The sequence below is a fragment of the Lithobates pipiens genome, unplaced genomic scaffold (genome assembly GCF_037356315.1).
Source record: "Lithobates pipiens isolate NorthernLeopardFrog02 unplaced genomic scaffold, aLitPip1_a1.2 Scaffold_30, whole genome shotgun sequence".
Lineage (NCBI taxonomy): Eukaryota > Metazoa > Chordata > Amphibia > Anura > Ranidae > Lithobates > Lithobates pipiens.
The window spans coordinates 139298055-139312170 of NW_027507791.1; the positions used below are offsets into that span (position 1 = coordinate 139298055).

General features: G+C 44.8%; 1 protein-coding gene and 1 long non-coding RNA gene across 3 annotated transcripts in view; one reads left to right on the forward strand and one right to left on the reverse strand.

Moving 5' to 3' along the window:
* The window catches only part of PPP1R14D (protein phosphatase 1 regulatory inhibitor subunit 14D), a 54185-nt gene extending 53558 nt beyond the window's left edge, over positions 1–627 (reverse strand). Inside the window, exon 1 of one of the 2 annotated variants that reach the window (XM_077464911.1) lies at positions 201–627. In XM_077464911.1, the coding sequence (XP_077321037.1) occupies positions 201–386 (186 nt within the window). In that variant the 5' untranslated portion in view covers positions 387–627. The remainder of the gene's footprint in view (positions 1–200) is intronic. The other variant, XM_077464910.1, reaches the window with a different exon arrangement.
* Positions 1–14116, forward strand: part of LOC143943263 (uncharacterized) — a 133460-nt gene that overhangs the window by 421 nt on the left and 118923 nt on the right. The gene's annotated exons all lie outside the window — the stretch shown is intronic.

A 14116-nucleotide genomic window follows, 5' to 3' on the forward strand; every position in this document is an offset into this window, starting at 1 on the left:
CTAGACTTTTCTCTTTTTGATAACAACTCACAAGCATTTTTATCTCATTTAATAATATTGCATGATACAACACAATTATAGTATCAGTGCAGTTACTGCAATCTGCAATGCATTTTATATAGAATTTGGCTATTGAGCTGCAAGATTCTAGGTGGACTACTTTAGCAGTAAAGAAAAACCATCATGTGCTATAACCTCACCTTGGTCTGGTAAAGTTCTTGTATTTGAGCGTCAATCCACTCTTCTAGTTTAATCCTGCGCTGCAGTTCCTTGCGGTTATATTTCACTGTGAGTTTCCCCAGGTTCTTGGATGTCTTGTCTTCATCGTCTTGTTTTTCTACGTTTAAGAAGGTGACCCGAGGAGCAGTGCTGTCACTGGTAGCCATTGTCACTCTCGGAAACACTGACCTGTGAGTTTGTTCCGTTTGATCCAATTTTCTCCTAAATGAAGTAGGTCTGCAGAGGATCCAAATACATGTGATCAGGAGACAGGGAAAGACTGTGACAAAGGTACAGCTACAAGGAAGCAAAGTCTCTGCCAGCTTCTTGTGTTTCAATGTTCCAGGCCAGATAGAGATCAAATGTTCACATATTATCTTATATCACTCTAAAGGGATAAGCTGCAAGATAACACCAACAGTTTTATAGTTCATTAACATTACAATCGTCCACACACTGCTAACGTGGAATTTGTCTGATTTATAAATAGTTACAAACGCTTACTGAGAAAAAAAACTCAGTCATAGTCCACTTCCTTTTAATAATGTTTGTTGACTGGTTATCTCCGTCTTCATTATTCTGAATAACAAACCCTGGACAAGCATGCAGCTAGTGAAGTCAGTCTTGTGTCCAAGTGTCTTGATCTCCATAACCAACAGGTAAGTATTAAAGCCTTTGGATCTACATAATAGTCAGACAACAAGTGATTTTAAATAGAGTGTTCAGCATTGGCAGGCTCGGTACGTTTTCATACAGGTTTTCTTAATATTAAATATTGTAGCGCAACAGAAAAACGTCAGGCTTTTTTCAGCGGGACTCATGTGAACAGGAAGCTACGACTTAAATTTCAAGTTATTTAATATTAATGTTGAACTCCAGCCTTACCTTCAGTCTTGCACAGTTGTAGAGGATCCTCTCCTGTACTGAAATTGCTTAACGTGAGTATCTCAAAATCTGCAGCAAGTCATTTACTGGCAGTGGAACATCTAGCATCATTTATTTTGACATGTGGGCATTGCCCATGGCAGTCTGCATGTAAATGAAACCTGCCTAGGGTTGCCTCTTTCTCCAGACTACTCATCAAGGCACTTTGATATTTGCATACCTCCGCCAAAAAGACCGCTTACCATTTGCATCAGGGCTGAGGGCTCCTGAGAGGAGTACTAAGATGGGGTGCTGTGATGTTTTCAGGAAGCTATGTACAGCACCCTGCCGGTCCCTCCCACCAGCCGTGATCTGCCTGCATTGCATTGAGAAACATAAAAACACAGTGATGACATCACTGGCTCTAAAATAAGGTATGTACAGACAACATAAAGGGTTTTCTAAAAAAAATAATAAAAAAATAATAATTAGCATGTGGATAAAGGGAGAGGGGGTCTAAATGTAAAAAGATGAAATGTCAGCTTTAAAGCGAGTCTCTAACCTTTTTTGCATAAAGTAAATAAAGAACAGATGCCAGACATGGGCAGCGCAGAGAGAAAGCTCTGTCTGTGAGTATCTAATTCTACAGTGATCCTGTGAGCAGAGTGCCCGCTATTAGCTTCCTTTGTCAGTGATCCCTCCAGTGTCTGCTGGGATGCTGAAGTATGGACAGGAGGTGTCTAAACCGTTGGGATAGCGACTGGAAATGTTTGCTTGGTGATCCCAAGATGGTGCCAGCAGCCATGCGGCCACGGCTGTGGAGATACACAGCGCACAGCTCCAGGTCAGGGGCATGGAGGATAATGCTGCACCAGGTTGGGTGAGTCCTCTCACCCAATGTAATCGGCTAAAACCCAGGGGAAGTCACTGGAAAAGCTGGGAAATAGGTCTGCACAGTGTGAGCAGGAGTTAAAGGGGGATCCTAAACCCTTACTTAAACAGATAATGGCTGCTATATATCTCTGCCAGTCCACTGTGACAGACCACATAGAAGGCTTGAAGTTAGAATTCTCCTTTCCAAAGCAGGATGTCCAAAAAGTGAGAGAGTGGACAGCTGTCGGTGAACAGTGTTCTGAAGCAGTGGTTCTCAACCTCAGTCCTCAAGTACCCCCAATGAGCCATGTTTTCAGGTTTTCCTTTATTTTGCACAGCTGCTTTAAATCAATATCAATGACATGGTACTTGTAAGAGCTATTTTATCTAAGGGAAGTTCCCAAAACATGGCCCATTGTGGGTACTTGAGGACCACTGTTCTGGAGGACACCGTCAGACCTTTGGAAGCTCAGATCTCTAAAAAGGCCCTTTCTGAGCACACTGCGAAAATGGCGGATACGGAGGACCGTATGAACATAAATAACATTCCTCTGGTAGGCTTCACAGAAGGCGCATAAGGTTGGCATCCTGAAGATTTCCTGGAGAGATGGCTTAGTGAAAATATGGAGGCAGATACCTTTACCAGATTGTTTGCCATCTAGCGTGCCCATCGTATTCCAGCTCAGCGATTCCTTGTCCCATGGTTGCAGAATCCTCCATTTTCGTGATCAGGAAAACATACTGTGGGCTGCAAGAAGTTGTCCTGAGCTGACATTTAATGGCTGTCGCATCGCTATCTAACCTGATTTTTCTGTTGCTACACAGAAACAGGTGGCCAGTTTTAAGCGTGTGAAGAAGCGTGTCCGGGATCTAAATATGATTTACAGCATGTTGTATACCCAGCCAAATTGAGGGTAGTGGATAAGGGGAAAGCCTATTACTTTACCAACCTGACTGATGCCTATAGAGGGCTTGATGCTCTCGGTAGTCCTTGGGGGGATAGCTCTCCTATGTGGCATATGGGATGGGGGGGTGGGTTATTTTCCCCTGCTGATGTTTCTGATTATACCGAGCTAAAGCTGTTTAATTTTTTTCCTTTTGGCTCCTGTTATTTTCTGTCCTGTTTCTGTTACTTGGAGAAGTCTTGAGACTTTTGGAACCATGCTCAGTATATTTTACTCATATACATTAATGTTTGCAAGCATTTTTTGTTGTTTTTGTTTCTTTCTAACATTTTACTATTTGCTCCTTAAGGGAAGTTTGAACTCCCAAGAACTGTTGCTGTAGGCCTGTATGGGCCCATGAAATTTCCTCAGGGGTTTCACCTCTGTTCCCCATTCGTGGATTTTTTTTTTTTAGGATTTTGCTCTTTCTACAGCTAATTTTTGGACTTGTTTTTGTTTTTTTATGGTCCTGGGACTGTGTGTGACTCGCTTATTATCCCTTACCTTAAGTGTTTTGTACCCCCGATGTTAATGTGTGTCTGTGTATGTGCGGAATCCTGGAGCTCTGGCATGAGAGTAATGATTGGCGGCACTGATGTGCACTGATTGGCAGCACTGATTGACACTGATAGGCAGCACTGATGGGAACTGATTGGCAATACTGATGGACACTGCTGGGCACTGATAGGTGGCACTTATGGGCACTGATAAGTGGCACTGATGGGTGGCACAGATGGGTACTGATTGGCGGCACTTATGGCACTTACAGAGGAGAGGCGAAGTTTCACATGCAGCAGATAGTGAGGCTTGCAAAAGCCGCTCAGTGTTTGAAACTGTCAGGTAATGTAACTGTTTGCAGGGAGAAGGGCAGCTGTCGAAACTCAGTGGCAATGTTGGGTTTGGTTAGGACCGAGCAGCTATCAAACACTAGCCAATGATTGGGCTGCTTAAGAAAGGGGGGCAGAGGCACAGAAACATAGTGGCCTGCCCAGTCATCATCCCATTGGCTGGAGTTTGATAGCTGTTTGGCCCTGGCCACCCCGACGTCATCACTCAGTTCTGACAGCTGCTCTTCTCCCTGCAAGCAAGTTATATTACCTGACAGTTTCACACACTGAGTGGCTTTTGCAAGCCTCACTATCTTATGCATATTAAACTATTTCACAGGCAGCGTAACCCGCATTTTGGATGCAGCCTTTCAGAGCAGCCCAGAGGGGCAGTCGTTTTTAGGATGCGGCCTGTACCGCCTCCATAAGTGGTACAAACTGGTGGTCTCTCTATTTCAAGGAAACTACTGAGTTAACAAGATGGATGGCATATTCAGCGAAGGTATGAATTTAGCAAAAAAAAAAACATGTAAAAAAGTTCTCATTTAAAAAGGGCTCATATACCTGGGGCGTATTATGCTACTTTTTCTTCCTATGCTGGGGGGGTATCCACTCTGGTGACAAAGATGCTGCCCATTTCTTTACTAGCTGTTAAAACCGACCCATGCGGTTGTTTCGTTATTTTGGTAATCAAAGTCTGGAATGTATTTTTAACTTTGGTTAATGTCTATGTGACTCCCCCTTTTCGTGTACTCATTTAGATGACATGATTAAGGTGACTTTGGCGGTCGCCTAAGGAAAGGTCTTTATTTCGGGGGGACTTTAATGCAGTGGTGGATCCCTTCATGGATAGGAGGACGGGATCTTCCGGGCCTCCTGTCCTTTTTGTGGTATGGCTGTCTACTTAGTTTCCTGGATGTCTGGAGATATAAGCCTCCAGACATCAGAGAATATTCTTGTTATTCAGAGACACATAAGTCACTATCAAGGATTGACACTGTATTTGCTGAAGGGGCAGGGGTGGGCTTGCTTGACTTGGTCCAATATCTCCCCAGAGTGATCTCTGATCACTCTCCTTTATCCCTACATCTTCATCTGGGTGTCCAGCGGGGTTTGCCGTCACTGGGGTATGGAGGTTAATTGGTTGCAGAAAGAGTATGTTAAGATTGCATGCACACAAGCTATACGTTTTTACTGGGTGGAGAATGGTGCCAGTTAGTAGGTGAGGTTGAAAAAAGACACAAGTCCATCAAGTCCAACCTATGTGTGAGATTATATGTCAGTATTACATTGTATATCCCTGTATGTTGTGGTCGTTTGGGTGCTTATCTAATAGTTCCCTGAAACTATCAATGCCCCTCGCTGAGACCACCGCCTGTGGAAGGGAATTCCACGTCCTTGCTGCTCTTATAGTAAAGAACCCTCTATGTAGTTTAAGGTTAAACCTCTTTTCTTCTAATTTTAATGAGTATCCACGTATCTTGTTAAACTCCCTTTTGCAAAAAAGTTTTATCCCTATTGTGGGGTCACCAGTATGGTATTTGTATATTGAAATCATATCCCCTCTCAAGCGTCTCTTCTCCAGAAAGAATAAGTTCAGTGCTCGCAACCTTTCCTCATAACCAATATCCTCCATACCAGTGTTTACCAGTGTAACAGGTCATGTTTTCAGGATTTCCCTCAGATTAAATGGCTGTGGTAATTACTAAGGCAGTGAAACTGATCAAATCAACTGTGCAAAATAATGGAAAGCCTGAAAACATGACCTGTTGGGACGCCTTGAGGACTGGAGTTGAGAAACACTGCTCCAGACCCTTTATCAGCTTTGTTGCCCTTCTTTGTACTCGCTCCATTTCCAGTACATCTTTCCTGAGGACTGGTGCCCAGAACTTGACAGCATATTCCAGGTGCGGCCAGACCAGAGTCTTGTAGAGTGGGAGAATTATTTTATTTCTGGAGTTGATCCCCTTTTTAATGCATGCCAATATTCTGTTTGCTTTGTTAGCAGCAGCTTGGCATTGCATGCCATTGTTGAGCCTATCATCTACTAGGACCCCCAGGTCCTTTTCCATCCTAGATTCCCCCAGAGGTTCTCCCCCCGGTGTATAGATTACATTCCTATTTTTGCCACCCAAATACATTATTTTAAATTTTTCTACATTGAACCTCATTTGCCATGTAGTTGACCACCCCATTAATTTATTCAGATCTTTTTACAAGGTTTCCACATCCTGCGGAGAAGTTATTGCCCTGCTTATCTTATTATGGTCCACAAATACAGAGATTGAACTGTTTACCCCATCCTCCAGGTCATTTATGAACAAATTAAATAGGATTGGTCCCAGCACAGAACCCTGGGGGACCCCACTACTCACCCCTGACCATTCTGAGTACTCCCCATTTATCACCACTCTCTGAAATCGCCCTTGTACCCAGTTTTCAATCCATGTACTCACCTTATGGCCCATGCCAAGGGACCTTATTTTGTACAGTAAATGTTTATGGAGAACTGTATCAAATGCATTTGCAAAATCCAGATACACCACATCAGTTGATCCCAACTGCTCTAATGGGAGGCCTGTAAGGCTACTATGAGGGGGGTTTTCATTTCTCAGACACAAAGTTTCAAGCGTCAGCTAGCTTCTACAGTGTCGGAGGGACAACGGAACTTTACATGAAGCCAATCACTTAAAAAATCAGTATTACACATGATTATAAATGTATTACATAGTAGCAAAATTCATAGTAGCAATTTTACAGACAGGAAGAGATGTCGGTTTCTCTTGCTGATGTCCGTGAACCTACATCAGGTAGATTGGCGGATTGGCATCAGGCGACCCGTGAACTCCACTCGGTCTTGTCTGCCCAAACCACCAAGAATAGGCTTGACAAATGGCAGTGTATACGAGTTTGGAGACGAGAATAGTCATTTGCTAGCATACCTGGGGAGACCTGACTATGTACCAGTGCCTATAGCTGGTATTCGTTTGCCGCAGGGAGGGGATGCAAGTGACTCGCTTGATATTATGCAAGCTTTTGTTTCCTCCTACGGTATCTCACAAAAGTGAGTACACCTGTCAGGTCACCTGAGACCAGGTGACAGATGCACTCCGTAGGAGTCGGAAGTGCACCGATAGGTAGTGGACCTTAGGACTGACTGCTGCGGATTGTACCCAGGGAGATTCAGGACACAGGTCTACAGGATCACTAACACAGATCCCAATGGGAGCTGGGGCATAGATTCCCCAGGGCTTGGAGTCTAAGAGCCAGCAGGTGTTCACCAGAGCCTCTAGTGGTGAGGATGGACTGAGCTGTGGTCTGACTCCAGGTCGCAGCCCCTAGGGTCTCACAGCTCACACTCATGGTAGATTACAGAAGAAGGAAGCAGCAGGCTGGAACAAGAATAGTAAAGGGATAAGGCAGAGGTCAAGGCAACTAGCAGAGAGGAACAGAGTACACGCCAAAGGTTCAGGGTCACAGGGCAAACAGGGATAGTCGGGGACACACCAAAAGGTCAGGGTCACGAGCAGACAGGAATAGTCGAAAACATGCCAAGATCGGTAACAGAGACAGACGAAGAGCACACAGCAAGCAGGAAACAGGAAGCCAAACACACAATGAATACACAATGGTTGATCAGCACCGCTGGCTTGCAGTGCACAGGTTAATATAGGGTTCCCTGATAGGGCCTGGGGTGGAACCATGCTTAGAGGAGAGGTTATAAAAACAGCCAGGTGAGAGTGGCTGGCCTCTTAGTCTGAACATATGAGGAGAGGTAAGCTCACAGAAAAAGATTACTGCATAACCATGAGAACACCCCTCACATTTTTGTAAATATTTTATTAGAACTTTTCATGTGTCGACACTGAAGAAATTACACTTAGCTACAATGTTAAGTAGTGAGTGTACAGCTTGTATAACAGTGTACATTTTCTGTCCTCTCAAAATAAGTCAACACACAGCCATTAATGTCTAAACCACTGGCAACAAAAGTGAGTACACCCCTATGTGAAAAGGTCCAAATTGTGCCCAAAGTGTCAATATTTTTTGTGGCCAACATTATTTTCCAGCACTGCCTTAAGCTTCTTGGGGATGGAGTTCACCAGAGCTTCACAGGTTGCCACTGGACTCCTCTTCCACACTTTCATGATGGCATCACAAAGCTGGTGTATGTTACAGACCTTGCAATCCTCTACCTTACCTTTGAGGATGCCCCAAGGATGCTCGATAGGGTTTAGGTCTGGAGACATGCTTGGCCAGTCCATCACCTTTACCCTAAGCTTCTATAGCAAGGCAGTGGTCATCTTGGAGGTGCGTTTGGGGTCATTATCATGCTGGAATACTGCCCTGCAGCCCAGTCTCCAAAGGGAGGGTATCCTGCTCTGCTTCAGTATGTCACAGTACATGTTGGCATTGATGGTTCCCTTGATGAACTGTAGCTCCTCAGTGCCGGTGTTCTGCTAAGAAAGTTCCCCCTGGTGGATATTGACCCCCATGTACTGCGCAGCGCTTGCGCAGTACGAACCCCAACGGAGCCGCCGAAAATAGCCGAAGCTGAACACCTGTGAGTAAGCTGTACACGGCGCCTGCATGCCAACACTATTGTAAAAAAACACTTTGTAACAGAAGAAAAAATCTTGAGAAATTGATTAATGTGTTATTGCTGCCAACATCCTAAATGGCATCATGTAAAAAAATACTTTTTACACTTTGCAACAGGGCCCCTCGCCACACTTTGGGCACAGGCTCGCTTCGCTCGGCATATTTATATTCTAACTCAATGTCCACTTGGATGGTCGGGCTTGAACCTGGACTTAGGGCCGAATGTAGTGGGCAGGCGCCGTGCAGAGCTGACGATCAGCTGTTCATCTTCTGAGACTTTTGGCGGCTCCATAGTCGTTCGTACTGCATGGGCGTAGCGCATGGGCAGTACAGGGGGGTCCTTATCCGCCAGGGGAACTTTCTCAGCAGGACACCGGCAGAACTCATGCACCCCAGCAGAGGCCTATCTAGTGAAAATGGTGCCTATGGCAAGAACTGAAACTGCGCCCCTGTCAAAACATTTGAAACCCATCTTTCAGCTAACCTTAACAAAAAAAAACAGCTAACAAAACTACAAGTCAAACTCTTTAATCTTCCAATTAACAAATTGCAAATGCTATAACATGAGCACCCAAAAATGCAGTAACACCAGCATCCATAAATACAGTAACAGCACCCAAAAATGCTGCACCAGCACCTTTGACACTGTACAGAGGTATAGAGGGAGTAGGATCACCAGTGGCTGGGTGCCCTAGGCTGTCTAGTTTGCCTAGTGGTAGCACCGGCCCTGTCTGCTTAGCACACATGCAGAAGCTCACATGAAGACTTTAAGACACCTTGCACACTGAGGCGTTTTTCAGACGCTAAAAGCGCTAAAAATAGTGCCTGCATAGTGCTTGAAAAAAGCCTCAGCTGCAAACCCAGTGTGAAAGCTTGAGAGCCAACTCATCGGCCATCATGGAGGCGCCTGTTGCTAATGAAGTGCTGTGCCAGGGCCATGCTCCAGCAGGCCGGCCGTGGCGCTGGGGACTAGATTGTGCGGGAGGCAGCCATGAGAGGATGGGTGGGACTTTTTTTTGTGCAGGGTGGCTTTTTTGCCGCGCCCCCCCCCCATGGCGCCAATGGCACTTGCCATGGCTGCCATACCCTAGATACGCTTCTGAGCCCCAGACCATGACACTCCCACCATCATGCTTGACTGTAGGCGAGACACACTTATCCTTGTATTCCTCACCTGGTTGGCAACACACACGTTTGACACCATCTGAACCAAATAAGTTTATCTTGGTATCATCAGACCACAGGACATGGTTCCAGTAATCTATGCCCTTAGTCTGCTTGTCTTCAGCAAACTGTTTGCGGGCTTTCTTGTGCCTCATTTTTAGAACAGGCTTCTGGGATGACAGCCATGCAGTCCGATTTGATACAGTGTGCGGAGTATTGTCTGAACACTGACAGGCTGAGCCCCCCACCCCTCCAACCTCTGCAGCAATGCTGGCAGCACTCATACGTCTATTTCCCAAAGACAAACTCTGGATATGACGCTGAGCACGTGCACCCAACTTCTTTGGTCGACCATGGCGAGGCCTGTTCTGAGTGGAACCTGTCCTGTTAAACGGCTGTATGGTCTTGGCCACCGTGCTGCAGCTCAGTTTCAGGGTATTGGCAATCTTCTTATAGCCTAGGCCATCTTAATGTAGAGCAACAATTCTTTATTTTAGATCCTCAGAAAGTTCTTTACCGTGAGGTGTCATGTTGAACTTCCAGTGACCAGAATGAGAGAGTGAGAGTGATAATACCAAATTTAACACACCTGCTCCCCATTTACACCTGATATCTTGTAACACTAATGAGTCACATGACTCTGGAGAGGAAAAATGGCTAATTGGGCCAATTTGGGCATTTTCACTTAGGGGTGTACTCACTTTTTTTTGCCAGCAGTTTAGAAATGAATGGCTGTGTGTTAAGTTATTTTGAGGAGACAGCAAATTTACACTGTTATGCAAGCTGTAAACTCACTACTTTACATTGTAGCAAAGTATCATTTCTTCAGTGTTGTCACATGAAAAGATAAAATAAAATATTTACAAAAATGTGAGGGGTGTACTCACTTTTGTGAGATACTGTATAAAGATCTGTATGCGTCCCGTGCTATTGCAAGTCAGGCTGCTCTTGATCTCCCCGGGGTGTCAGATGATGACCGTGGATTGATGCATAGGGACATTATGTTGGAAGAGATTGAAACAGCGATTTGCTTCCTTTTCTCCTCGGATATCTCCTGGATTTGATGGCCTGCCCTTAGGGTGATATGGAACGTTTGGGGACTTGTTGGCCCCTAGATTGCTCCAGGTGTTCAACTCAGTGAGGAAGGAGGGTAGCTTGCCACCCTCTATGCGGGAGGCTCTTGTGGTTTTGATACCTAAGAGTGGGAAGGATACTAAGGAATGTGATTCCTATCGTCCGATCTCACTGATGAATGTTGACACAAAACCTCTAAGATCCTGGCAGGTAGATTACAGGAGGTTTTTTGAAACATGTTAATGCAAACGGGCAGGTTTGCTCAGATGAATATAAGACGTCTTTTTCTAAATTTGCAGTCTATACATTATAACTCTGGTGCAAGGCTAGTGGCCTCCATGGATACCAAGAAGGCCTTTGACTCGGTAGAGTGGCCTTTTTTATTTTGTTTGCTTGAACGCTATGGATTTGGGTCTAAGTTTGTGTCATGGGTATGGCTTTTATATATAGGAAAAATAAATTATGATCCTATGTGCCCCCATCCCCTCTTCTATTTGCCCTGGCCATTGAGCCATTAACCACAAAGCTACGTGTGGATACTAATCTCTCTAGCTTACGTCTGGGCCAGCTAGAGGAACGTGTACCATTGTATGCTGACGACAACCTCCTGTACCTGCAGGATTAGGGTCCCTCTTTCTCTGTCACTTTTACCCTCATTCAGGTGCTTGGGGACTATTCCGGGTTCTGTATAAATTGATCTACCTCGTCCTTATTCCCTATTGATGGTGTTCCAACTGTTCCAGGTGATTGCCATATTTAGTTGTCCACATCTTTTCGGTATTTGAGGGTCAAAATTAAACTGCTGTATCTACTGTAAATTCTTAGATAATTTATCGCCGGTGGTTTGTGTGTTTCGGGAAGGTTTTATGGCAGGTTTTACTGCTTACCCTCATGGGGTGGATACATTTATTTAAAATGATATTCTTTCCTAAATTCTTCTGCAGTGCGGCTCTTGTGGTGGGAGGGTGTCATATTATGTCCTCCCATTTAAACAGGGAATGCGCGCGATCGTGCGTGCACATTCCTGTTCCTTCTGTGGCAGTGTGTCACGGAGACACTGCTCGCTACCGAGGGGGGTGAACAACCATTGTATATGGCTGTTTACCACGTGATTCACAGATGGTTCCACCCCCACTTCGCATGCACGTTGGTGGCGGCGTGTTCCCGGAAACACTGCTCGTCACCGACGCTGGTAAACAGCCATTGGTCGGCTATTTACCTACGTTGTCGGCTGTGATCCTTTCAAAGACGAACACTAAATGTCAACAAACCGCCGTAACGAGATGTTACTGGGTTCTCCTCCTCACACACCGATCGTGTGTGAGAAGCAGATTTGGGTAACATCTTGTTACTGCTTACAGTACACACCAATCACACTGATTGCCCCCTCCCAATAAAGAGGACCTGTCACCACCCATCAGAGTACCTGTCACTCACAGTCCATCAGAGTACCTGTCACAGTCCATATGAGTACCCGAGTACCTGTCACAGTCCATCTGAGTACCTGTCACAGTCCATCAGAGTACCCGAGTACCTGTCACAGTCCATATGAGTACCCAAGCACCTGTCACAGTCCATATGAGAGCCTGAGTACCCGAGTACCTGTCACAATCCATCAGAGTACCCGAGTACCAGTCACAGTCCATAAGAGTACCTGAGTACCTGTCACAGTCCATCTGAATACCAGAGTACCTGTCACAGTCCATCTGAGTACCTGAGTACCTGTTACAGTCCATATGAGTACCCGAGTACCTGTCGTAGTCCATCAGAGTACCCAAGTACCTGTCACAGTCCATATGAGTACCCAAGCACCTGTCACAGTCCATATGAGTACCTGAGTACCTGTCACAATCCATCAGAGTACCCGAGTACCAGTCACAGTCCATATGAGTACCCGAGTACCTGTCACAGTCCATCTGAATACCTGAGTACCTGTCACAGTCCATCTGAGTACCTGAGTACCTGAGTACCTGTTACAGTCCATCAGAGTACCCGAGTACCTGTCGTAGACCATCAGAGTACCCGAGTAGCTGTCACAGTCCATCAGAGTACCCAAGTACCTGTCACAGTCCATATGAGTACCTGAGTACCTGTCACAGTTCATCTGAGTACCCGAGTACCTGAGTACCTGCCAGTCCATCTGAATACCTGTCGCAGTCCATATGAGTACCTGTCACAGTTCAACTGAGTAACAGAGTACTTGTCACAGTCCATATGAGTACCTGAGTGCCTGTCACTGTCCATATGAGTACTTGAGCACCTGTCACAGTCCATATGAGTACCTGAGTATCTGTCATTGCCCTTCAGAGTACTCAAATACCAGTCACCAGGCCATCAGTGTACATGAGTACCTGTCACCAGGCCTTCAGAGTACCCGAGTACCTATAACCAGGCCTTCAGAGTACCCGAGTACCTATCACCAGGCCATCAGAGTACCCGAGTACCTGTCACCAGGCCATCAGAGTACCCGAGTACCTATCTGCAGCCCATCAGAGTACTGGAGTACCTATTTTCAGCCCATGCCTCATAGAATATACATTGAGGTGTTTGCTTTCCAAAATGGGGTCATTTTGTGGGTAATTCCACTGTCCTGGTGCTCCAGGACCTTCAAAAGTGTGATAGGTAGGAATGAAATGAGATGTATTATTTATGCTCGTAGAACGCCTGAAGGTACTACTTCAATGTTGGGCCTCTCTATGTGATCAGGCTGTGTAAAAGTCTCACACATGTGGTATCACCATACTCGGGAAGTGTAGCAGAATGTGTTTTGGGGTGTAATTTTTGCTATATACATGCTATGTGTTAGAAATATCTTATAAATGGACAACTTTGTGTAAAAAAAAAAAAAAAAAAAAAAAGTTTAATTTTTTTCCACATTTTCCAAAAACTTCTGGAAAAAAAATTAAAATTAACAGTTAAAAAGACTCATTATGCCTCACAGATTATACGTTGGGGTGTTTGCTTTCCAAAATGGGGTAATTTTGTGGGCAATTCCATTGTCCTGGTGCTCCAGGGCCTTCAAAAGTGTAATAGGTGGTTGTGAAATGAGATGTGTCATTTTTTCTCGTAGAACGCCTGAAGGTGCTACTTCAATGTTGGTGCTCTGTATGTGGCTATACACTAATCTGGGTTATTTTTACCAAAGATATGTAGCAGTATAAATTATGGCCAAAATGTATGAAGAAAAATTACTAATTAGCTAAATTGCATGACAGAAACATTTTTTTATTTATAGCACAAAACGTTTTTTTTAAATAAAAAAAACACTAGTGATTAAATACCACCAAAAGAAAGCTCTATTTGTGTGAAAAAAAGGATGCAAGTTTCATATGGGTACAGTGTTGCATGACTGTGTAATTGTCATTAAAACTGTGAGAGCGCTGAAAGCTGAAAATTGGTCTAGACAGGGAGGGGGTGTAAGTGTACTGTATTGAGGTGGTTAAAAAAATGAGGAAGGTGTGGTTCCGTTGGGTTGATTCTACTGATATATTAAAGGGGGAAGTGGATATTTGAAAGGCTATGGCAAGGGATGTAGAGGGATAAGATTCC